Consider the following 27,003-nt stretch of genomic DNA (forward strand, 5'->3'; position numbering starts at 1 on the left):
CATTGCAATTCCAAGAGTCAACTTCTACCGACCTCCCAATGTGTGTGATCTCTATATAAATAGTTGACATTTACTGAAAATTATGATCTGCCTGGTGCTGGGATAAGTTCATTACATGAATGACTTTCATCTCGACTTAATTAGGTATATACATCTGAAGCCCCACTTTATAAAAAAAAGAAAAGGAAGCAATTCTAGAAGACAAACTCCTCAAGCATTTTATCTCATCTTGCTCTAACTCCAAGGCCTAGAATAAAACCTGGTGTATAAAAGCTCAAGAAATAAACATTAAGAACAGTGATAGCATCAGCACAACAGAATAAGATTTCTCTACCATCTTCCTCCCAAAGAATACTGATTTAGGTAACCACTTATGGATAAGAGTGCCTTGTAGAAGCCCATGACATGGAGACAAAAGTTCCAGTTCATGGCTGGAGGGAAAAAAATTCCAAAATTGGATGCATCTTAGAGTAAGAGGATCAGTTTCATTTCATCCACATCATCCCTCCGCAGGGTAGCACAGATCAATGCCAAGAGATACCTCCTTAGCCTGTGGTTTCTCTCATGAGGTGGGATGTAAGGATGGGAGTGAGCACCCAGTTCCCCAGCTTTGTGGGACACTGACAAAGAGATCCAGTTCTTCCCCACTCCACCCAGAATACTGAGGTGTGCTGCGTGATTGGGGAGTGGGAAGTAGCTTGGAGAACAGAAGTCAGGGGTCCTGAAGAGCCTCTAATGGACATGGGCCCGACTAACTAACTGAGCAGTCCACGCCATCAGGAGCCCACCCAAGGGCCACTGGGGATGTCTCACCCACGGATCCTCCCAACTGGTATAGACATCCCCAGCGCTCCACAACCTTGGCTCACCCTGTGTTCAGCGATCTGAGCATGCCCCCGATGGCAGCAAGAGGAAGCCCTGGCAGACAGCTAGTAAGCACATGCAGGAAGCCAGCTCAGATCTGCAGAACTGCGAGAAAGTACACAAATATGAGCAATCAGTACAGGCCTGGGGAAAGCAAAGTGGAGGCTGAGAACACCGAGTGGGGCTTTGCAGGCTTGAGAGAAGATGTGTAATCAAGAATTCCCCCTCCAGGGGGGAACAAGAGGATGTGAGGGCAATCTGATTGAGACATCTCTCACCCCACTGATCGCCAGAGTTGATTCGGCTGATATGGCAGGCTAGGCAGGTGTCCCCTTCCTCTGTCACCACTCCATATGTGTCCCTCCCAAAGCTGAGTGCTCAGTCAAAGAGGATGACCATCCCGGATAGAGGAGGACCAACCTTCCGTCAAGGGTATACGAGCTCCCCTGCTAGAACCTCCAAACAAGCTCTCAAGAGGGAACAAAACTACGGAGCAGGAGTATCAGTAGGAAAGAACTGAGAAAGGCCCAGAATTCCTAACATGGATGATATTTGGAGAAACAGAAGGTATTTCTCTCTGAAATTCTGTTAGTAAAAACTGGAAGAGGTGACTGCTTCTTCAAATATAGCAATATAAAACTTCAAGGAAAATGTAAAATCAAAAAAACATGACACCACCAAAGAAACACAATAAATTTCCAGTAACCTATCTCAAAGGAATCTAAGAGCTGCCCAACAAAAAAAAATACATATATATTAAACAAACATTTCAAGGAAGCTCAGTGACTATAAGAAAACACAGAAAGACAATTTAAGAAAGCAGGGGAAAAAATAGCAAAGTGAGTTTAGCAAGGAGACAGAAATCATTAACAACAAAACAGAAATTCTGGAACTGAAGAATATGGAATGGAATGAAAAATGTAATAGAGAACATCAATATCATATGTATTAATACCATACTGGATGGAGTAAAACAAAGAATCTGTGAGGTAGAAAGCAGATCTTTTTACACTATCCAGTAAGAGGAGAATAAAGAAAACAGAATGAAAAGTTTGAAGAAAGCCTACATAAACTATTAAAAAAAAATCCTGTATTATAGGAGTCCCAGAAGTAGAAGACAGGGAGAATGGAGCAAAAGTTTATTTAAAGAAATAATGGCTGAAACTTCCCAACACTGGGGAGAAATGTGGACGTCCAAGTTCATGAAGTACATACGTCTCCAAATTAAAATTAAGTTCAACCCTTCTCTAAGATGCATTGTAATGAAACTGTCTAAAATTAAAGACAGTGAATTTTAAAAGAAGCAAGAGAAAAAAAAAATCCTCACATACACAGGAAGCCTCTACAAGGCTAATCAGAGGAATTCTCATCAAAATCTTGCAGCTTAGGAGAGAGTGGGACAATAGCTAAAATAATTGGTTAATAGATACACAATATAAAAAGACATAAATTGTGACATCAAAAACAAAAAATATCAGAGATGAAGGAGAGTAACTCATACAACATGACTGAGCGACTTCACTTTCACTTTTCACTTTCATGCACTGGAGAAGGAAATGGCAACCCACTCCGGTGTTCTTGCCTGGAGAATCCCAGGGACGGGAGAGCCTTGTGGGCTGCCGTCTATGGGGTCGCACAGAGATGGACACGACTGAAGTGACTTAGCAGCAGCAGCAACTCGTACAACTCAATAGCAGAAAAAACAAATACTCTGGTTAAAAACATGGGCAGAATGCCTAAATAAACATTTTTCCAAAGAAGAGGTACAAATGGCCAATAGGTTCATGAAAAGGTGCTCAACATCACTACTCATCAGGGAGAGGCAAATCAAACCACAATTAGATATCACTTTATATCTGTTAGAACAGCTATTATCAAAAAGACAAGAGATAACAAGTGTTAATTAGGATGTGGAGTAAAGGGAACATTTATGCTCTGTTAGCGGAGATGTAACGGAGAAGGCAATGGCACCCCACTCCAGTACTCTTGCCTGGAAAATCCCATGGACGGAGGAGCCTGGTAGGCTGCAGTCCATGGGGTCTCTGAGAGTCGGACACGACTGAATGACTTCACTTTCAGTTTTCACTTTCATGCATTGGAGGAGGAAATGGTAACCCACTCCAGTGTTCTTGCCTGGAGAATCCCAGGGATGGGGGAGCCTGGTGGGCTGCCATCTATGGGGTCGCACAGAGTCGGACACAACTGAAGCGACTTAGCAGCAGCAGTGGAGATGTAAATTGGCACAACCACTGTGGAAAACAATATGGGGTTTCCTTGCAAAATTAAAAATAGAGCTGCCATATGATCTATCAATCCCATTTCTGTCTATGTATCTGAAGGAAATGAACTTATTATCTGCAAGAGATATCTGCATACTTTCATGTTCACTGCAGCATTATTCACAATAGTCAAACATGGAAAAAACCAAAGTGATTATCAATGGATGAATGGATAAAGAAAATGTTATTTTACATGTACATATGATAGATCATAAGGCTTCCCTGATGGCTCAGACAGTAAAGAATATACCTGCAATGCAGGAGACCCAGGTTCAATCCCTGGGTCTGGAAAATCCCCTGGAGAAAGGAAGGGCTGCCCAGTTGGAGATCAAACCAGTCAATCCTAAAAGAAAATCAACCCTGAGTATTCACTGGACGGACTGATGCTGAAGCTGAAGCTTCAGTACTTCGCCACCTGATGCGAAGAGCCCCCTCATTAGAAAAGATCCTGATGCTGGGAAAGATTGAAAGCAAAAGGAAAAGAGGGTGGCAGAGGATGAGATGGTTAAATAATATCACTCATCCAATGGACATGAATTTGAGCAAACTCCAAGAGATAGTGAAGAAGAGGGAGGCCTGGCATGCTGCAGTCCATGGGGTCGCAAAGAGTCAGACCCAACTTAGCAACTGAACAACAACAATGTTAGATCACGCAGGCTCAGTCACTTAGTAGTGTCCAACTCTTTGTGACCCCATGTCCACTGGGCTCCTCTGTTCATGGGCTTCTTCAGGCAAGAATACTGGATTGCCATTTCCTACCCCAGAGCATCTTCCTGACCCAGGGATCGAATCCATGTCTCCTGTGTCTCCTGCATTAGCGGGTGGATTCTTTACCACTCAGCCACTTGGGAAGCCCACATACATTAGATAAATAGATATAAATGTAAATATGTGCACAGCATTTAGCCATTAAGAAAGGAAATCTTTGAAACCTTTCCATTTGCAACAACATAGATGAAACTTCAGAGCATTATGCTAAGTGAAATAAGAAATCGAACAAAGAAAGAAAAATACTGTATGATTTCACTTATATGTGAAATCTCAAAAAGCTAAACTCATAGAAAGAGTGTAGAAATGTGGTTGCTAGGGGCCCGGGAGTAGGGGAAATGAAGATATGTTGGTCAAAGGTACAAACTTTAATTATATGGTAAGTCCTAATGTATAGCATGGTGACTATAGTTAACAGTACTCTGTTGGATACATGAAAGACGCTGAGGGTAATTTTAAATCTTCTCACCAGACAAAGGCAAAAAGTAATTATGTCAGTTGATGGAGGCATTAACCAATCTTTCTGTAGTAATCATTTGCACAATATATACATGTATCAGTGTACACCTTAAACTTAGAAAATGTTATATGTCAATAAAGCTGGAAAAAAAGAAATTATATGAAAAAAAAAAGTAAATGAATGAATGAAGCCAAGGAAAATTGACCTGAGTTTCCAACGTTTACACAGTGTTGAGTCTAAAATGTACTTTAGAAAGTGGGACTTCTGGCATCCGTGTGCGGTGCCCATGCTGACGTTCTCTAAGCAGGTCTAAGTTAGTGGTCAGCTTTTAGCACAGCGTGGGGACAAGGACGGCACACAAGACTTGGAAGTTCACGGACCTGAGTCCAGGTCCCAGCTCTACCGTTTACAAGCGCCATAAGACAAGTCACTTAACCTTTTTTAGCTTATCATCTGTAAAAGTAAAAACAGCAATACCTACTTTTCATTGTATTGGCAGTTATTGAATGCTAATTCTTAACTCTCCTATGAAAGTGAAAATGTTAGTCACTCAGTCATATCCAACTCTTTATGACCCCATGGACTATAGACCTCCAGGCCCCTCTGTCCATGAAATTCTCCAGGCAAGAATACTGGAGTGGGTTGCCATTTCCTTCTCCAGGGGATCTTCTGACCCAGGGACTGAACCTGGGTCTCCCACATTGCAGGTAGACTCTTTACTGACTGAGCCCCCAGGGAAGACCTGTAACTTGCCTATACCTAAAAGGAAATAGTCATTTCAGCTTCACAGAGTGGATGTGAAAATTACAAAGGATAATAAACTCTGAAATCACTTTCCAAACTAAAAAGATCTGTGCTACTTTAAGTCAACAACAAAAGCAAAAGAGAGGAGGAAACACATTTTCTAACATTATACAGTCACTGCTTCCAGGACCACTTGTCAGAGAAGATTCAGCTGTATCTGCCCTTTGCCTACCACAGCCAGCTCACTGAACCTCAAGGGCACTAGCCAAAGCTTGGGCAAAGGATTTCACACCAGGAAATTTCAGGCATGATCTTAATTAACCTCAGGATACTGATATGACTATATTCCAATCTGCAGGAATTAGGAGTCAAATCTGGCCTAGCCCCACCTGTTAGCAAGCTGCCCCACAGCACAGCCAGCTTTCCAATCTCTGCTGAAATAACTACATCTGTGTGATCTGCTTCTGGCTCGAGGCCTACCACTCTACGTGTCCATTTAGCTTCCACTGAGATCGTCACCTAATATTCTAGGAATGTGCATGCTCAGTCACTCAGTTGTGTCCTACTCTTTGCAATCGCATGGACTGTAGCCTGTCAGGGTCCTCTGTCCATGGGATTTTCTAGGCAAGAATACTGGAGTGGGTTGGCAGTTCCCACTCTAGGGGATCTTCTCAACCCAGGGATCAAACCCGCATCTCTTGCATCTCCTACATTGGCAGGCAGATTTTTTACCACTGCGCCACCTGGGCATTCTAAGAAAGTGGAAGAAAAAAGTATAAGTGTTTGTCACCGAGTTGGGTCCGACTCTGTGATCTCATGGGCTGTAGTCCACCAGGCTCTTCTCTCCATGGAATTCACCAGGCAAGAATACTGGAGTGGGTAGCTATTCCCTTTTCCAGGGGATCTTCCTGACCCAGGGCTCAAACTCAGGTCTCTTGCATTGCAGGCAGATTCTTTTCCAACTGAGCCATACTAATCATTAAATGTTGAACTATATACCATAAAAAAGATATGGTGGTGGTTTAGTCGCTAAGTCGTGTCCACCTCTTCTGACCCCATGGACTGTACCTGCCAGGCTCTTCTGTCCATGGGATTCTCCAGGCAAGAATATTGGAGCGGGTTGCCATTTCCTTCTCCAAGGTATCTTCCCAACCCAGGAATCAAACCCGGGTCTCCTGCCTTGCAGGCAGATTCTTTACTGATTGAGCTAAAAGGGAAGCCCCCACACACCCAAAACAGGTATACTAAACAGATGTGACTTGTTAAGTTAAAGTAAGGTAGGCTGGGTCCCTAATCTGATGTGACTGGAGTCCTTATAAAATGATGTCTACGTGGAGACAGACACACAGGAAAAATGGCATTGATGAGAAAGGCAGACAGTGGAGTTATGTGGCTACAAAGCAAGGAAAGCCAAGATTGTCAGCTAGCTACCAGGGGCCAAGAAGAGGCAAGAAGGAATTCTCCTGTAAGTTTCACAGGGACCACAGCTCTCCTGACCCATTGACTCCAGGCTTCTAGCCTCAGGAACTGTGAAACATAAACTTCTCTTGTTTTAAGCCACTCAGTTCATGATACTTTGTCACAACAACCCCAGAAAAGGAATACACCTACTATTCAACAATCCAGCAAAAGACCACAATAGCTCCTCTCTCACCAAAAGCAGGATTCCCAAACGAAGTTCCAAAGAGGAAATATACCTCATTTATCAAGGAAGCGGTGCTTTGGCAGACTTAACTATGGAATTGTAGCCATGGGACTCAGTTTTTTAAACAAAGGAAACTAGTTAAATAAATTACAATATTGTGGTAAGTAGAGATACATTGCCTGCATAATAGTGGTGATAATCAATACGATGAACTTGATCCCCCCCTGGTTAGGTCATGTTATAGGACATTGTCGTCCTGGAAACAAGGAGAGTATTCCTGTTGGCCTGACCCAATCAGGTGAGTCCTTTTAAAGCAAAGCATTTTCTTCAGCTGATCAGAGAAGAAGCCAGAGATTCAAAATACAATAAGGAGTCAATGGACCACTGCTGGCTTGCAGATCAAGGGAGTCCTGTGTCAAAGGAAGAGAGGTGGCCTCCAGCTGCTAAGAGCAGTCCCCAGTTAACAAGCAGCAAGGATGTGAGGACCTCAGCCCTACCATCTTGAGGAACTGAATCCTGCTGACAAGAATGAGCTTGGAAGTGATTCTTCCCAAAGTCTCCAGAGGAGAACTTGGCCCAGCTGTCATTTTGATTTTGACCTTCTGAGACCTCCACAGAGACACCAACTTCTGATCTACAGTACTGTCAGCTAATCAATGGGTATTGCCTTAAGTTGCTGAGTTTGTGGTAATTTGTCACACATCCAAAAGCTGTGAATATATAAACTTAAAATATTTCACAGGTGTTTTCATTAAAAGTGCAAGAAAATTGGCAGATGTTGATGATATAATATTTTTTGGAAAAAGAAAACAAGATCCAATATATGACTGTAACTGTTTCATATTCACATAGATGAAAATTTTCATGAAAACACAGCAAAATGGCATCCGAGGAAATATCCGGTGAAAAGACTGAATATTTTAAATTTCCCCCTTATACTTTTCTGATCCAGTTTTTCCACAATGAGGGTTTATTACTCTAATGGGCAAAAATAAAATCAATCATTTATACTTCAATCACTGCCAAGAACAAAGCAACTGGTTTTGTGCGGCTGCTAAAGTGTTTCAGCTGGTTTATCAGTAGGAAGGGAATGACCTCTTAGATAGCATTTTATACTAATATTTATAAATTAAGCTCTGCTCCCTGATGGCTCAGTGGCAAAGATTCCCGCTGCAGTGCAGGGGCCATGGGTTCGATCCCTGGGTTGGGAAGATCCCTTGGAGGAGGGCATGGCAACCCATTCCAGTATTCTTGCTTGGAGAATCCCATGGACAGAGGAGCCTGGTGGACTACAGTCCAGGGGGTCGCAAAGAGTCGGACACGACTGAAGTGACTTATACACACACATACACACACACACGCATACACGTGGAATGAAAATACAGAGACACAAACACAAGGGGATGCTGGTGCCTCCGACCACTTCAGGCACGACTTCAGGTGACGTGAATGCTGAAGTGTCATCTGCCCCCTTTGGCAGTAGAGCAGAGAGGCTGTGAATGAACTTTGGAAACGCATTGAAATCCTTGCCTCCGCTGCTAATCCTGCTAATGCACTCACAATCTGTTTGACGGGCTTGCCCATCACATCCCCTCCGTCAGGGTGAGCAGCCTTCCGAGGTGGCGGTGACAAGGGGATTACTGAGAGGACAGACCAACCCTCCCTCCCCTACGTTCTGACTGGCTTTGCAGATAGGCTGCATGCCTCAGAGGGCACCGGACGGAGGCTTGTCTGCAGTGTGGAGCCCTTGGCACAGAGGTACCAGAGGGAGACACTTACCAACCCCAGGGGGATGAGTGTTTTCTGATGGCCGTGTCACTCCTCCCGCCTCATCCTGGAGAAAACAAACAAGGCAAGTGGAAGGGAAACTTCACAGGGCTGAGGTTTCTGGAAGATTCCCTCATAGCACAGCTCCCCTCCCCTTCAGAGATCCTAGGTGCTTTAGGAAACTAGAAAAAGTCGTGGCCTCGTGGGATAGGCATAGCAAACCCCTGCCCCTCCTTCCCTCTGGCTTCCAGGTTCTCGGTGAGTGGTTGACACTCTATAAAAGCTACTTTTATGGCTTCATCTTCATTAAATTAGCAGGATTGCTTTATTTGCCTTCTGAATTTTCAGAGGTTTCTTTTTAAATAGACTGGAAATAATAGGGACAGTCTTCATGCTAGCAGATTATGCTTATCTGAAAAAACACTCTAGGATTTGTCCCCAAGCAAGGGTGCTGTTCCCTTTTCTAGAAAGTCCCTCTAGCCAGCCCCATCTCTCTGTCTAGAGCCAGGGTCCAGCAGCCATGGACAGTGTCTTCCACTCCAGTTGACACTCAAGGTTCTCATTCACAGCCGAAATGAGCAGAAGACTTTTCCCAGAAACACAGTTAACCACTTATCTTCTTTTCCCCAGTTCCTATGAAGTTTTCCTCAGTCTGTATTTGGGCCGAAACTGTTGTCTGCTTCCAGCTTAGCTAGGAACCTCTTCTTGGGCTCTGGTGCCCCAGAAAATACAGGAGATGCTGAAACCAGAACAACTGGCCTGTGTCCTCAAGGAAGCTGCCATCAATAAGTAAACAGACATTCATAATGCCGTGTTAGAAATGTTAGGACTGAGGTTTCCATGGCTGCACGTGGGATAGACCCCCAGACCAAACAGTGAAGGTACGGAGTCTAGCCTGGGTGACCTAAGTTCCTCTGCCTGCTGTCTTCAGCTTTACTTCAGCCACACTGGTCACTGGTGCCTCAACTACAAGGTGAACCTCTGAAGGGCTGTGAAATGTTGTAGTCATATCCCATCGTGGTAGCATCAGAGACCCCTTTGGGGCCTCCACACTCCACTCTACCATCAGCCCTTGACAAGTCCAGCTTAGGTGCTCCACCATTACTCAGGCTCATGGCTTATACTCTAGTTGGTAAAGTGGACAGGGATGCGCAGGAACCTAGTGAAATGGACAGAAATGCACAGGAACTTCTTACACCCACACTGCCCTCTGAAGCAACCTTCACCCTCTTTCTGATTAAAGAGAGGTGGGAGAACCCTGGTGCAAGCAGGGGTCAGCCACGCACACCTGCTCCCCCTCCCCCAAAAGGGGTTCCAGCCTGAATAAGACCCCTTGGCAGGTCATCTGTGAAACAGAAAGAGGGTCTCTGCCTTGTACCTGGAGGTCAAGGCTAGGACCCCAGCCTTCCTCTTTCCTGGGCCTGCACTCAGCACACCTTGAGAGGCCCAAAGCTTTCTGAGCCCACAAATCTTAGCTGCTCTCTCCCTCTCCAGGAGGGGTTAAAACCCAGAATTCTGTCCTTCTAGGCAAGAGGGATGGGCATCTTTGAGGAGACTTCAGTGAATCTCAGTCCCAGGGAGCCAGGAGGGGGTCCTAAGGGTGCAGGGACTTGAGAGTCTGAAGAATCTGGGTGTGAAGGCTGGTTCTACGACATATATTGTCACCTCATGCAACTGTATACTTCTGAGCCTATTTCCTCATCTTAAAAATAATAATAATAACATCTCTGAATGTCCGTTTCCTGGGACAGTGTTTTCTATATGGTAAGGTCTCAAGCGATGGTAGCTCCTCCTTCTAAGTCTGTATTCTAAACATCAGCTCTCACTAAGGAATGAGGGCTTCCCTGGTGGCTCAAATGGTAAAGAATCCACCTGCAAAGTGGGAGACCTAGGTTCCATCCCTGGGTTGGGAAGATTCCCTGGAGGAGGGCATGGCAACCCACTCCAGTATTCTTGGGCTTCCCTGGTGGCTCAGATGGTAAAGAATCTGCCTGCAAGTGATGGTAGCTCCTCCCTCTAGGTCTGTATTCTAAACATCAGCTCTCAGTAAGGAATGAAGGGTTTTCATGAGAAAGTGAAGGACTCTAGGCCCCTGGGGAGAAGGGAAGGGAAGCAGGTGAGGGTCTGTTTGTTTTCAAAGGCAGGGAAGCTCTCACAGGTGTCCCTGAAATCACCCTGCCAAGAGGAATATTTTCAAGACAGTTTCTTTGCACACCCTAGAGGCATGCCTTCTGGGCCGAGGGAAAGACACCCCAAGAGCCATGTGAAACACAAAGTCAGCTGTGCACCCAACTTCCTGGCTGTGCATTTACACGGGGATTTTCTGGACACCTCAAAGAACCTGCTGTTTGACAAGCTGGCTGAGGACGATCACCCCACTGGGGAAAAGAGGGAAACTAACAAGCTGGAAGGGCAGGAGGTTTTCACCTGGCTTCCTCAGGAGCTACACTGACCCTCACTCCCCATGCCCTCCTGGTCCATATCTATTGTACTCCTCATAGTGATCTACATAACAAGGAAGCAAAACCAATATTAGACACATAAAGAAAACTCTAAACATTGCTTTGCATCTGCCAGTCAAAAATGTGCTTTGCAGCCAACCATGAAATGACCTAACAGCCACAACTAAAGTCCATGTAATGCCTAGCTTTGGCTCACTCCCTAATTTCAGACTCGGAAATATTTATCTGAATACAAGAAAGGGCTTTCCAGTGGTAAAGATGTGCCTGCCAAGGCAGTAGATACAAGAGATGTGGGTTTGGTCCCTGGGTCTCATTGACAGGTAAGGAAACTGAGGCTATAGGATGCTACAAAATTTGACTCAGGTGCTTCCCAGGTGGCAGTAGTGATAAAAAAAAACCCTCCTGCCAGTGCAGGAGACATAAAAGACTCGAATTCGATCCCTGGATTGGGAAGATACCCTGGAGGAGGGCGTGGAAACCCACTCCAGCATTCTTGCCTAGAGAATCCCACCTATAGAGGAGCCTGGCATGCTACAGACCATGGGATTGCAAAGAGTTGTACACAACTAAAGTGACTTAGCAGGCATGCATGCACAATGCAGCAAAGTTCAGCAATAAACTTGTGCTGAGACAAAGGTCTCCAGCTTCCTAGTTTGTTTTTTTAATCCCAGTTATCTCCTTAAATCAGCCCAGACTTACTGAAATAAAAGTTAGGTTGTAATCACATATATCTTGGAAAAAGCATGGACTGTTGATCTAATTTAGTATAACGTCCACACTTACCCTATTCTTTGGAACAAGTCATAGACCTTAATCAATAAATAATATTAACTGAAGAGAAGTTTTCACTTTAATAACTATTTATCTCCCTGACCAAGGCAACAATAAGAAATCTATAAGGCACAATTTTGGAAGAGAAAAAAAAAAATCCTATCCCTTTAGGAAATACTTTGACAGTGAAGGAAACTAACCTAATACTTTAGAAAAAATTGGATAGATTTCTGCAATTCCATTGCCAAAAATTTAATGAGGCTTAAAATTCTATGATCAAATTTATGTTGAAAATTATAATCTGAATACCGGACAAGTGAGTAGGGCAAAAAAGAAATCCATGCTCCCAGCCACTATATACATCAGATTTTTTTTTCTTTTCATAAAACAATATAATAAGAAACTTATTGGTCAAAACTCAAGAGGTTACAACTAATCCTAAAATACCAATTGTTCTTTTTCATCCACAGGGGCCCTACTTACCAACTTTTGAGAGTAGATAACAGTTTTATAACTTTATAATAAAATAAAAAGCATTTTATGTCAAAACACAGGTGATAATTTTGCATTAGGAAATTTAAAATACCACAATATATTAGAGTGGTAACCCAGGACCATCTTAGAACAATAACTGAAGAAGCAATCCCAAAAAGTGGAAATTGGAGAAGAAACCTGTCAAATAGTGTATATGTGTATATGTCATATGGTGTATACAGTAAGGCCAGTACTGGTTCACTTACTCAGAAAGATATCCAAAAAGCCACCAATTAGCAGGCAACAAAGACTGAGTGGGGAGCCTGGATTTCTGTCTTTGGCTGTAAAAAGATGCCCTTCCCTGGCCTACCCAGGAGTATCAGAGAAGACGGACAGGGAAGCCAAACTTACAGTATCACCCAGAGGTAAGCAGGACTTCCATCGACCTCCAGCAGAAGCAAGGAAAAGGGACTGTACCTCTCTCCCCTGGCCGAAGAGGTGTCAGTAGAGGCCTAGCCGGGAGCCTAAAATCCCACCTCCACCAAGTAGTATGGGTTTCCCAGGTGACACTAGGGATAAAGAATCCATCCGCAACGCAGGAGATGTCAGAGATGTGGGTTTGATCCCTGTGTTTGGAAGATCCCTTGGAGGAGGAAATGGCAACACACTCCAGTATTCTTGCCTGAAAAATTCCATGAACACAGGAGCCTGGTGGGCTACAGTCCATGACGTCACCAAGAGTTGGACACGACTGAGCATGCATGCCCAGAGAGAGCACCGCGTAGTGAGGAGGCACCCCTGTCTTCCCAGGGTGCCAAGGGTCACCAAATGGGGAGCCTAGACCTTCGCCCCCGTGTGGTGGCAGCAAAGCTGTTCCTCCTTCTTCCCCCAGCAGCACACCAAGACCGAGGAGACTTGCTAAAGACAGATTTAAGTAAGATGTACAGCCTCATAACATAATACCAAAAATGTCAAGGGTAAAATCGGAAATTACATGTCAGACCAAGAACCAGGAAAAACCTTCACTTGAAAGAGAAAAGATAATCAACAGACATCAGCATCAAGATGACACAGATGTTCGAATGAGGCAGGAATTTTAAAGCAGCCGTCATAAAAATACTTCAACACTTAACTGTGAACTCCTGAAGCAGCTGGACGTCTCAGCAAAGAAACAGAATATATGAAGAAAACCCATTTGGAAATTTCAGAATTTTTAAAAATACAATCATTGAAAGTTTTAAAAACTTCGACAGCTGAATGGAGGGGACAACAGGAAAAAATCAGTGAAGTGGAAGAGAGAGTAGGAATTACCCAAGCTGAACAGCAGGGAGAAAACAGGCTGAAAAAAGTGAACAGAGCCACAAAAAGCTGTAGGACCATAACAAAAGATGTAATATTTGTGTCACTGGAATCCAAGAAACAGAGAAAGAGATCAGCACTAAAAAAAGTACTTGGAGAAATTATGGCTGAACATTTTTCAAATATGGAAAAGAAAGACAAGCTGAAATTTTTTCAAATATGGAAAAAGACATACATGGATTTAAAAATTTGGGCAAAACTCTGAATGAAGAAACCCAAAGAAATCCATACCAGGAACCATCATAACTTCATAACCAACCAAACTTCAGACAACTGAAGATTTAAAGACAAAATATCTCAAAAGCAGCAAGAGAAATGACACCTTACAAAAAGAGCAAAAACCAAATGACAGCAAATCTTTCATAAGACTCATGGAAGCCAGAAGGTTGTAGCATAACATTTTTCAAGTGCTGAAAAGAAAGAGCTTTTAACCCAGAATTCTGTACCTTGTGAAATTATTTTTCATAAATGAAAGAGAAATAAATTCTCAGATACAGGAATGGTAAGAGGATTTTCTACCATCAGGTCTACCCTAAAATAGCATGGAAATGATTTTTAAAAAGGAATCTTGGAACATCAGGAAGAAAGAACAATGGTAAAAGCAAAAATGTGCTTACACACAGTAGACCCTCCCTCTCTTCTCAAGTTGTCGAAATTATGCCTGATGGTTGAAGCAAAAAGTATAGCATTGTCTGGTTTGCATCTCCATGTGTGTAGAAGAGACATTTAAGACTACTGTGACATAAACAAGGAGCTTTAAAGGCGGGACCTTCATTCAGGCTACTGTAACAGAATATCATAGACTTGCTGGCTTAAACAGATGTTTAATTCTCACAGTTCTGGAATCTGGATCCAGTGTCTGACGATAGTCATCTTCCTGGTTTGTAGACAGCCATCTTGTCTTCTCACTGTGTCTTCACATGGTGGAGAGCAGAGAGAGGAAGGAAGCTAACTCTCCCATGACTCTTCTTGAAAGGGCACCAATACCATTTGTGAGGGCTCCATCCTCATGACCCAGTTACCTCCTAAAGGCCCCATTTCCTAAGACCATCACTTTAGGGGTTAGGATTTCAGCTCAGGGATTTTGGCCGGACACATTCAGTCCATAACAGGGGATAATGTTTCTATATTCACTCAAACTGGTAAATGATGACACCAGTAAATCTCTGCGGTGATGATATAAATCTATACTGTGAATGTGCTGGTGGTTACAGGAATCTTCCCAGTACTACTGCTATGTTTGTGAAAAACTACCATAAGAATATACACACATGGTAGACCAATACTGATTTTTCTGATTATGATATTGTATTATCAATATGTAAGATGTAATCATTGAGAGAAAATGGGTGAAGGATACATGAAACCTCTCTGTACTATCTCTGAAACAACCTGTATACCTATAATTATTTCAAAATAAAGTTTTTTCAATGGGAAATGGTTCTAGATAAAAAGATGCTAAAGACATATGCAGTGACAATCTACTTAGATTGGATTACAATTTTTTAAAATCCAAAAGGTTAGGGAGTTTGGGGAAATTTTAATATAGACAGTGTATTTGATGGTATTAGATAAAATTTTTGTTAGTTTTCTTCAGTGTGATAGTAATGTTGTGATTATATAAAGTCTTTGTTCCTAAAAGATGTGCATTGAAGTATTTAGGCTTGAAATATATTGGAGTCAACTTTTAAATGGTTCAGGGAGAAAGATAGTGAGAGAGAAACAAATACAATAAAACATAGAGTCAATTGTTGACTCTTTGAGGAAGACATGAGGGTGTTCCTTGTACCATTTTTTCAATTATTTGGTGTTTGTGTAGATTTTCAATTTTTAAAAGTTGGAGGGATGGATTGATGGATAGATACGTGAAAAAGCAAATATGCTCAAATGTTAATTGTGAAATTTAGGTGGTGGGTAATTGGGTGTTCATTATAAACTTATTTCAATTATTCTTTATGCCTGGTACTGTTTAAATTAAAATATTGGGAGGTAGACAGCTGAAGGAACATATTGAAACCCAATGCCCTTCCTAGCACTCCTAATCCTTCCAGACCCAGTTAAACCCATACTTACAATAATTAAAACATCATTTGCCTTGGGCCAAAGCTTGCCTGGTTTCTCACTGAAGAAATCCTCATAACGCCTCACACTTCCCATAATGGTAAAGTCCCAGGCACTGCCATTGTCCACACCACCACACTGAGAAGTCTCCAAAGAGTATTACTGATTGTCAAGGAGAGACAAACCTGAACAAAGCCAGGCTGGGCTTATGGATAATCCAGTTCTCCCAGAAATTACAAAGCTATGGTTTTTCCAGTAGTCATGTATGGATGTGAGAGTTGGACTACAAAGAAAGCTGAGCACCAAAGAATTGATCCTTTTGAACTGTGGTGTTGGAGAAGACTCTTGAGAGTCCCTTGGACTGCAAGGAGATCCAACCAGTCCATCCTAAAGGAGATCAGTCCTGAACATTCATTGGAAGGACTGATGCTGAAGCTGAAACTTTAGTCAACTGATGCGAAGAACTGACTCATTGGAAAAGACCCTGATGCTGGGAAAGATTGAAGGCAGTAGGCGAAGGGGACGACTGAGGATGAGATGGTTGGAGGGCATCACTGACTCAATGGACATGAGTTTAAGTAAACTCCGAGAGTTGGTGATAGACAGGGAGGCCTGGCATATTGCAGTCCATGGTGTCGCAAAGAGTCGGACATGACTGAGCAACTGAACTGAACCCAAAATTTAAAGGAGTTAATGCCCCTTATGTGAACAGCTGAGGCTTAGGAGTAGTGAGAAATGTGGTGGTGCTGAGCAAAATGAATTTTGAGTCATTTATATATGTTGAAAATATTTGGGGTATATTTATTTTTAGGGAAAAAATATATATATATTAAAACTACAATAAGAAAACAATTCTACCATCATGGTAGGAGTTTGTAACACATTAAGTATCAAAGTTAGGAATTAATCAACAAGGAAATTGAAAAATTAAAAAAGAATACAGAAGATATGAACCTTATCATTTAAAAAATGGATTTTATGATGCATAGATCGCTATAACAGTTGGTAAGAACTGTTTTTTTGTTTTTTTTTTATTCTAGGAAGGATTTTGCTTTCTTCCTATCTTCCTTCCTTCCTGCTTTTTTCCCTCTCACTCTCTTTTTCTCCCTCCCTTCCTCCCTCCTCTTCCTTCTTTTGACAGGAACCCTTTAAGCCATCCGACCTGTCTTAGAGTATCTGGTCAAGTATTTCAATATCAGTCGATCTCTCCCATAACAAGACCATGGAGACTGTTCCTGACGGCCATGGCACCACATCTGCTCTGGTTCTTGGCTTACTGCAGACCTACAGGAGGAGCTACATATGCTGTGAGATACTGAAAACATTCTGAACTCTGCACAAAGACACTCAGTTCCAACCCAAGTCAGTAAGAAGTGAACCAATCTCCCAAGTACATCTCATTATTTAAGACAAGGCCCATATTCTCTGGAAGCTCATTTTCCTTCACTGGTTCTTGGAGTGGCAAAGATCTAGCCATTCCTACCCCATCTCCTCTAGTTTTCTTTCACATCTCCTGTAAAGTTTCTCATCTCATGCTACCATCTACTTATAGGCTCCAAGTGGTACCCACTCCTGCGAATGACAAAAAGCAATCCATCCTTGCACTTGTCATGACAAAACTCCTTATCTTATCTCCCTAGCAGAAGAGTTCAATCAAACCAAACATTAAAAATAAATTAATTATACTTTATCCCTCCCCAGAGATGGCTGAGCTACTAAGAGCCAGCGAAGTGTCTAGAAAGGAAAAACAAAACTCTCAACTGATTTATCCGATCTTTCATCCATCTCAAACTATCCCACTTTTATGTCCTTTTATATTCTTATTGCTGGAGCTGGAACCAGCACTGGTCAGGAAAAATGGCTGAGAATGGAAGCACAGATGAATGGATGAAGAAGATGTAGCATATATATGTATACAACAGACTACTACCCAACCATTACAAAAAGAATGAAATTATACCATTTGCAGCAATAAATGCAACTACAGATTATCATGCTAAGTGAAGTAAGTGAGAAAGACAAATACCATGTGATATCACGTATATGTGAAACCTAAAATATGACACAAATGTGAAATGGAAACAGACTCAGGGACATAAAGAGCAAACTTGAGGTTGCCAAGGGGGAAGGGGTTGGAGGAGGGATGGAGTGGGAGGTTGGGTTAACAGAGTGGATAAACAACAAGGTCCCATTGTATAGCACAGGGAACTATATTCAGTATCCAATGATAAACTGTAATAAAAGAATATTAAAATGATATGATTTTAATATTAATAATATATATACATATAACTGAATCACTTTGCTATACAGCAGAACTTAACACACATTGTAAATCAACTATACTCCAAATAAAACAATGTTCAAAAAAATGGCAGCAGATGGCCAGGGCTTGGATGGCTGGGTGACAGAAACATTCCTACAAATGTTTTCATATAATACTATTGTGTGACTAGCTTTTCTGTAGGCTAGGACACTCCAACACAAATCAAAGGAAGCACAGATCCAAAGAAGACTATAGTGGAAGGTGTTTGCAGTGTGAAATATCCCTACCCTTATTAAGTGACACCTGTCACATATATAGGCCCCTGACCCACACCTCAGCCTGCCCCAGGGTAATTTTTTTTCTTCCCTAAGCATATTCCTCAAAGGAGTGGTGAGTAAGGCACTTACATTTTGTCTCCCGACTTCCTCTCTCAACCAAAGATAACCATAATCTGTGAACTGATTAATCTATTTGTCTCCATGGAGTTAGAAAAAAAAGAAAGAAAAAAAGCTTCTTTCAAAGTTTTCCGGAAGGCTTCAAGATCACCAGTCCACATGCTGGCAGCCTAATCTCAGGCTTCCAACTTCCAGAACTGTAAGAAATAAAATTCTGTTGTTTATTTAAAAACAAAACAATACTCCAAATCAGATACTCTTCCTCCAACCCATTTCATGAATGGGCTGTGATAAAGTGGGCTATGATAAATCCCTGGGCTATGATAAAGTGAAGACAAAGAGTCACCCAGGAATATGGCAGTTTGAGAGGCAGGCTACTTTAGCACCCTGTGAAGCATTATTATTCCTAATAATACTTTTACATGGTGCTTCGTAAATGCCCAAGTTGTTCTCCATAATACCAGGGTCCAGGTTTTGGTTCAAGCAGTGAATAAATGACTGAGAAAACATGTATGACTTTGCCCTCTACATTAACCGAATGAGGTAGGTGGAAAGAGTATTATCCCCATCGCGAGCCTCAGAGAAGTGTAGGGACGTTGCCCAAAGCTTGTGAGCGGCAGGTAAAGCTAGAACTGCATTTTCAGGCCACAAAGGAAGCACAGATTCTAAGTCATCCTGACATGATATAATAGCCACTGACATGAGGTTTGATCTCCATGAGATCGTAATCTCACGTCCCTAGTGAATTTTTCACCTGAAATCTATGCAAACTGGGCCCGACCACGAGTTTGGTCCTAGAAGTGGCCCCCAAAGCTGGGCTGAACGCACAGGGTGGGTGACCAGGTCTGTGCCCCTAAGAGTTCCGCCGGGGTGGGGGTTCCCAGACCTCTGCCTCAGAGACCCTGCCCTAAAAGGCTAGGGATGCAGTGGACTCGCTCATCTAGGGCGGGGCCCAGCCGCACCACCCCTGCCGGCTGGAATCCCAGGGACTTGCTTCGGACCTCGGCTGCGTTGGACTCGAGAGACGCCAAAGGAACTCCAAAAGTCTCCAGCCAGCGTTAAACCAGAAATGCCCTCTTCCTCTTCCTCGTCGGCATCTCTAGTGCTCACATGTGCCACTGGCTGGATATGTCCGCCGGGCCACTGTTACTCGGAGTTTGTGACCCCTGAAAGTGTGGCACGTAACTCAGCAGCCGCCTGACACTGCGCGGGGACGCGGCGCTCCCGCGCCCCAGCGCTCTGGGCGCTGAGTTCCAGCTGCGCCTGCGCGCCGGGCCTGCGTAGTGGGCGGAGAGGCGGGTGGGTAGGGACCTGGCCAGGTGGGCGGGGCGACAGTTGGCTCCCTGAAACCCTGGTGCAGGACGACTGTTCTAAACCACCCGGATCCCAAAGGCAGAGGCTTCCGGGCATCCTCCTTCACTGAGGGCAGCTGCGCATCCTTCGAGTCTGCAGAGTCTGTCGCTGGGGGACCAACCCATTCTTGGCGCCTTTACGGGCAGGATTTGAGGGGCGGGACCGGGAATTGTGGAAGCATAGTGTCACTGCTCCAGGCGTGGCCCCTCTGTGACGCCATGGAAGGACGTAAATGAGATACCGTTGCAGGCGTCGCGGAGCCCTTACGCTCCTGCCGGAGGCCTGTGTGACAACACTGTGGCAGCGGGAGGATGCCCTGACGTCACAGCGTCATCGTGCTCTGGGAGGTGGGGTGGGACGCCTCTGAGCCTGTTCTCAGGATGCCGAGGCTTCAGGGGACGGGGTGGGGATGATATCACAGTTCCCTTGTTCTCGGAGATAAGGTGCCATCAAGGAGCCCTGCACCATCCCACTGCCTTTCTCCATCCCACCAGGACCCTATGCTAGTCCTGAATCCGGAGACAAGGAGGTCAGCAGGCAAAAGGCCCTTCGTGCGCCCCAAACCCCCTAGCTACATTCCGGAAGGAGGAGGAGGAACCTGAACCCGTCCTCTGCAAAGAAGCCCCTGAGGGCTGTTCTTTTCCCCAGGGCGCTCCTGATTCTCTTCCCAGAACAGCGCTAGGGGAGCGCCAGGCTGCACCAAGGGTCTCTTGTGCCTACTCTCCGCCCAGCAGAGAAGTCCAGCCGGGTAGTTTCCCCACCCCTGAGCTAAAGAAGACCTGCGGGCCTAGCAGCTTTGGGAAGGGTTCCAGCCGAACTCTAGGGGCCCAAGCCACGCTAGGCACGTGAGGCCAAAGGAAGCTTACTTCATGTCTGAAAGTGGAGGTGGGGTGGAGGGGAGAGTGAGGGCGGGGTGGAATCTTCCAGAGCTGTGGCGGGAAAAAATTAGCCACCTGCAGAATGGACAGGCAATAAAACCCACCCAGCATTTCTATCCGGCTGGTTGCTTTTCTACGACCTATAGAGTATGGTCAGGAAATTGTAGCCTGTGTGGGATCTGGTGGCCCCGGAACTAGGCTTGCCCTTCTCTTTGCAGTTGCTGTTACTGATCAATCTATGAAACCCCTGCCATGAGGACAGACTGCAGGCAAGCTGCACTGAGAAGTGGCTTCTGGTTCCACCAGGATGATAGAGGCATTAGGAACAGGTTGGAGGTCTCTGGGCAGCACTCTGCCCCCTCCCACCTCATCCCCCAAAACTTTGCGCTTAGGGATTCTTTTTTGCCAAGGATGCACATTTCATACTGACTGTTTCTCCGAGGCCAGGGCCTATGGATGGAGGGCAGAGGCAGGGATTCAGGGTACCAAAGCTGGTTGGGCCAGAAACAAAAATCTTCCCTGGCAATCCCCCACCCCCCACCTTCAAGTCTTTGTGAAGTCCTGGAGTTTCTGCAGAGGTTCTATGTATCCTGGGGAGGTTGGAAGTGGTTCAATGTGAGGGACAGGAGGGCAGCAGCAGTAGTCAATCCTTGAGAAAGATGAGTGAGTGAATGTTAGTAGCTCAGTAGTGTCGGACTCTTAGCGACCACATGGACTGTAGCCCACGGCTCCTCTGTCCATGGGATTCTCCAGGCAAGAATACTAAAGTGGGTTGCTATTCCCTCCTCCATGAGAAAGATGGAACTGCCCAAGAGACTAAAGGGACTGAATGAGGCTCTCTCAGGTCCTCAGAGGTCCTCAAATCTCTGGGTAGTGCGTATGTGTGCGCGCCCATGCCCATGCACTGTCCTCACCTTGGAACAACCACTTCAAAGGTCTGGTAAGGAAGGGACAAGGCTTCTGCCCTAGGCGCTTACACAAGCTGAGGCCAGGCACCACCCATACCATAGCCTGCGCTGCCTGGGCCAGAGCCAGCCATCGAAGCCCAAAACCCACTGATTAGCCCTCGCTCCGGATGCCTAGAGGTCACAGTTCTCTGGGATATGGGCTCCATCCTTTCCTGTTGCTAGTCCTTTTGGACCCGAGGGATTTTGGTCCTGGGATCTTGCTCTACTAGCGGATATCTCATAGGCCGGTCCAGAACCGGCAGTGCTCTGTCCCCCTCGTTTCCATGGGGCCCTGGGACGCGCGTCAAGAAGGTTTTAAGGGCAAGACCAGATGCCGACAGGGCCAGCAGTGGAGGGTTCCTCAGGGCTTCGAGCAGGACGGAGCGAAGTGCCCCCATTCCTGGGCCGCCCCTCCAGGCCTGTCCAGCAGGGGGCAGCGTGGCTCCGAATGCCGACCGCTGGGTTGGTCCGCGCGGTCCCGGCCAAGGCCGCGGTGATAACTTGGGTTCTCTAATCGCGGAGATCCAGCCAGCGGAAGGCGGAGTGGGGAAGGGGGGACGTTCCCAGCGGAGATGGGGATGGCACAGTGAAAGGCTAGAGAACATTTTAACTCCTGCAGCCCCGGGCCCACTTTCTCAGACCGAAAGGCCCGGCCTGAGGCTGGGATTGGGGATGGGGGGCAGTCCCAGTTGCCGGGAAGCTCGGCACAGCTGTGCCCGCGGCCGTTGAGCGCCAGGCGCGGAAGGCCGAGAGCCTGCGCTCGAGCCGGCTGGGAAGGGCTGGGGGCGCCACCGTCAGTGCCCGCCGCGCGGTCGGGCTGCAGGAGCTGGGGGAGCCCCACCCCGCCCCAAGCTGGAGAGCCCCCCGGCGGCCTGGCCTCTAATTGTGAGAAAACTAGGCGCCCCAGGGAGCGTTCCACTTGTGGAGGACGTACTCGGATTTCTCCTCCTCGACTCTCTGGGCCTCCCAGGGCGCCCGCCCCCGCCATTCCTGACAAGGCTTTAAAACTGCAGGGAAATCTTTGCGGGCACGGAGCCGGGATCCAGGCTGGGGACAAGCCCCAGCCGGAGAATCGTGTCGGGGGGATCCTAACGGAGGGAGGGACGCAGGTTTGGGGACTTAGGAGAGGCAGCGGTGATGACTTATTTGCAGCGGCTATTGGGCCCCCTGGGAGGGTACCGGTTGGAGATTGACCGTGAGGGGAGGGCGCTTTCTTCCCTCCCCAGGGCAGCAGCAGGAGGCCCCGGAAGGAGGCTTTTGTTTGGGGGCTGGGGGGCGGGGTAACTTTCTTTTCCCTTAGTTGAATTTGAAGCGACCCGGCTCCTGGAGTTGTTGTAAGAAAAGTTCGAAGTTTTGGCCGCAGACTCGGCTTCTTTGGAGCCCTTTGGAGATGCGGAGTGGGGAGACGACACTGAGGCCTCAAGACCAAAGTGGGGGAGAAAAGTAAATTAAGTTATCCGAGGTTGACCACCACCGGGAGAGAGGAGGGCGTCTCCGTGCATCCCAAGCTGACCCCAATCAGGGGAAGGTTGATGAATTGGGACAGGTCGGCGTGGGGAGCGAAACCCCGGCTCCTCTCAAGAAAAGGAGCCGCCCAGTTTGCTGCGTTTGGGGAGAAAACACAGGAATTTGGGGGAGGGAAATTACCCACCCTGCAATGCCTGTAAAATAACCGTTTATTTAATATTTTTAAAAACTCCAGTGATAAATGTCCGTTACCGATGGTCAGCATAAAGTGCCAATCGCAATACACCGCCCTGCTGCTAGCCTTCAGCCCCTCGCGGCGAAGGGGCAGCGGAGCAGGGAAGCCAGAGGCCGGGCCCCCTTCAGCCGCAGGGCCCGAGGCTCCCCGCCCCACTGTCCGGGTCCGGGAGCCCACCGCCCGCAGCGCGGCAGGAGCCGGGAGGGGCGCTCCTCGGCCCCGCGCTCCCTGGGCCGGAGGCTGAAGCAGATACTGGGATTACACTTTTGCAGGCTCCCGGGGGTGGGGATGGGGGCGGGAGGAGGGGTGGGAAGCTGCGAGAGCACAAATCTCCTTTTTCTCTCCCCTCTCTCTCCGCAGTCAGAGTTACAAGCTTATATGGTCAAAGAAAAAAAAAATAATAAAGAAAACGTATAAAATAACAATAGAAAAAGTAATACTTCTGGGAGAGGCGCCGCTGCGGCTCCGCGAAGCTTTCGTTCTCTTTTTAATGCAGTTTCCCTTCCGCCACACGAGTACCGCCTTTTGGCCAAGAGTTTAGCCGCGTCCTGGGGGAGCCGCCCGGGCGGCCGGGGTCATGGCCCGGGGCGCGGCTGTGAAGTTCCGCGTGCGCCGGGGACCCGGGGGACGCGTTTGGGATGGAGGAAGGTCCCCGGAGCCCCTCTCGCTGCCCGCCAGAGTCGCCTTGGGCTTCTGTTCCCTCCGGAGGAGGGGGCAGCGTGACCCAGGGTCCTGTTGACTCGGAGGCTCTGTTTAGCATTTGATCTTGGAGGTTTTGAGCTCCTTCACCTGTGAGTGTAGCGTCTTGTGGACAGCGAGAGTCCTGGACTGGCAGAATCCTTTCCCACACTCTTGACACTTGAAAGGCTTCTCTTTGGAGTGAATATATCTGAAGGCAAAAAGCAAACCGATAATTAAGCCTTGCAAAAATGATGCAGTGTTATAAGTAGTTACCCAAAATCCCTTCCCACGAACATGAAGAGCTTGAACCTCAAAAGAAAGAAGGACGTGGGGTACCTAGCATGGAACAGGCACACGCTGAGTGTGGGGAGGGGATGGGGAGATGAGGGAGACACCTCCTGTCTTAGCTGCGCCCATGTCCAGCTAGGTGGATCCCTGCCTGCCTAACCAGGGGCCAGCATTCGGCCTTATAAGGCCTGAGTCAACAGGGAAGGTGAGTGAGCTGGGACAATTGGCTAGCACTGTGCTGTCCAAATGTTAGCCACCTGCCACGTGTGGTTACTAAAATTAAGTTAGTTTCTCCGTTACACTAGTTACCCATTTCAAGTGCTTAACTGTCACATGTGTCGCATGTCACACTTCATCATCTCAGAAACTTCTCTTGCACAGCATTGTAGATGGAGGAAGCCGTGCATGCCTGTCTGGAGCTTGGGACCTGTTCCTGTCATATTCTCTCCACCCATGCTCCAAAAACCCAGGCTTGAGCTTGGTTGGTTTCCTTCCTGATTTAGGGGGAAGCCCAGAAACTCAGAAGGCTTGGAACCTGGGGGCAGGGGGAGCAGCCTAATGAGCCCTGGCATCAGAAGCAGACTGATAGCTCTCTTCTGCACCCCTCCTCCATAGTACTGCACCTGTGGTCTCGTAGGTGGTCTTGCCTCCGGAAGGCTTTGTGGCAGATGTCGCATGTATAGGGCCTCTCGTCCGTGTGCGTCCGCTCGTGGATAAGGAGGTTGTAGGATTTAGTGAAGTGGCGGCCACAGAATTTGCAGACGAACTCCTTCTTGGTTTTGGAAGGCAGGCGTCCCCTCGTGGGCTTCTTTTCGGGGGACAGCTTGGTCACATCCAGGAGAGCGCCTAGCCCACCGGCGGGGGACCCAGGGCCCTCCCCCCGGCCAAGCTTGGATGGATCTTCTTGCGTGGCGGCCAAGGCCAGGTTGGCAAAATCAAAGCGCGGCTTGGTCTTGAGTGCTGCGGGGCCACTGCCTCCAGCGGTGATCTCGGGCTTGGGCTGGATGACATGAGGGAACCAGGGGAAGGCGGGCAGCTGGAAGCGCGCGTCCACCAGGCTGGACACGGCTCCGGGCACTTTGGAGAAGGAGGACCGCGGCAAGTGCATGGCGGGGTAGCCCAGCGTCCACTGGTGCAGGTGCACTGCGTGCAGTGCGCTGAAACCGTACAGGTTGGGCAGGTGGTCCGAGGGCACTGTGGGCAGGCCATTCACTGCCTGAAGGAAGGAGTAGTTGGTGAGCTGCAGGGATGGGTGGATGGGCACCGGTGCTGGCAAGGTTTTGCTGCCCATGGCCGAAGCGGCAGTCTGTTCTGACTTCCTGCTGCAGGAAAAGAAGAAGAGGGGAGGGGAAAACAGACAAGTTCAGGCCCTCCTTCTGAGTTCCAGCCCGGCCACACCCGTTCTGTCCCCAGAGACTGGGCTGAGTGCCTAGGACCCCACTCAGGGATCTCACTGGCCTCAAGGAGAAGACAGGAACCTTCAATAATCCAAGGACTCCTTACAAATGGCCTTCAGCAGAGACACAAACTTGACACAGAAACCAAACTAAATGCTGGGCAACGCGACCAACTTAAAATGAGAGTCTACAGTATACCTGACACTGAGAAAAGCAGAAGCACAGGGAATGTACATCCAGGCAAGCCCGAGTCAATATAGAATACACTCTCCTGCAAAGATAACACTTGGAAGCGCACTTACATATTTGTTCAGATAAACAAATACAGAAGTGCACACTGACAGATAAACCCAGGTTCACACTTTCTGAGCAGAGTTGACAACAAGGTGCAAAGATAAACTGGGACCATCAGTATTGTGCTACTAAACAAAATGCAGGAACTGAACACACACACACACACACACACACACACACACACACACACACAGGGCACCCACAGAGAGCCCCAAAGGCAGACAGCATACATACAAAAGCACACAAATCTGTACATCTCTCAGCTCCGGAGCATTAAGCTCTATTAGCTGACAGTCAATTTGGCTTCTAGAAGCCATGTCCTCTTTCTCCTTACAACTCGCAACTTTGACTTCAAATTTGTTTTTCTGTCTCACTGTTAGCCAGCCCTTTGACGCCACCCTCTCTGCAGCTTCTTGTGGACTGACTCTTTTCCATTGTCTTTAGGGATCACCTTTGTTTCAGCGAGGACAATGACACCCACATTTATTTACTCACTCAGCCACATGCATTCATTTGTTTCTGAGCCCTCCCTACACCATAAGAAAGGGGGACAGGGTCTTCGGGCTCTCAGGATGTTTGTGTGTCTGCTGAACACCCCCTCCCTGAGCAGGTGGGTTTCCCTATGAGCAGGAGCATGGAGGCTGGGCCTCAGCTATTGTGAGCTACGCACCCTCCAAATGCAAGGCCAGGGAGCTTGAGCCAAGCCAGAGGGGAGCCCTGCTGATGTGACAAGCAGTCTGGTGTCTTCTGGCCTCTTTGACCCTTGGTCAGGGTCCCTGGCCTCCATGGACAGGTCTGGAGTCCGCAGAAAGAATTTTTATGTCTGTGCCTCCCAGACACTCCTAACTCAGGTCTGTCCAGTGGAGGCAAAAACAGGGAGAAGGAAAGCCAAAATTACACAGAGGGCCTTGGGAGGCTCAAGTGCTGAACTCCATCTCAAGAAGTCACAGGGGAGAAGGGTGCTTAGGATGCAGGCACTTCTTCGCCTGTCTCAATCCCCTGCCCTCCACTTCTCCCTTTACTCCTGATTTGCCCCCTCCTCTTCCTCAGATCTCTCCTCCACCTAGTCCCCAACCCTGGGACGGGCAGGCCCCTGTTCTGTTCCCTCCTTCACGACAGACCCCGACACCACCCCTGCGGTTTCAGAA

At 46.8% G+C, this 27,003-nt stretch overlaps 1 protein-coding gene across 1 annotated transcript; it reads right to left on the reverse strand.

Annotated features, from left to right (window-relative positions):
* Window positions 1-23,614: 23,614 nt before the first annotated feature.
* On the reverse strand, window positions 23,615-26,635 carry OSR1 (odd-skipped related transcription factor 1). The gene is given in 4 exon segments (XM_086323592.1): window positions 23,615-23,971; window positions 23,973-24,084; window positions 24,788-25,486; window positions 26,526-26,635. Coding segments are annotated over 3 exon segments (981 nt in total). The 5' UTR covers window positions 25,456-25,486; window positions 26,526-26,635; the 3' UTR covers window positions 23,615-23,770.
* Window positions 26,636-27,003: the final 368 nt, after the last annotated feature.

Source organism: Bos grunniens, chromosome 11, assembly GCF_055505025.1.
Source record: "Bos grunniens cultivar Pamir isolate PY7600 chromosome 11, Bosgru_T2T1.0, whole genome shotgun sequence".
Classification (NCBI taxonomy): domain Eukaryota; kingdom Metazoa; phylum Chordata; class Mammalia; order Artiodactyla; family Bovidae; genus Bos; species Bos grunniens.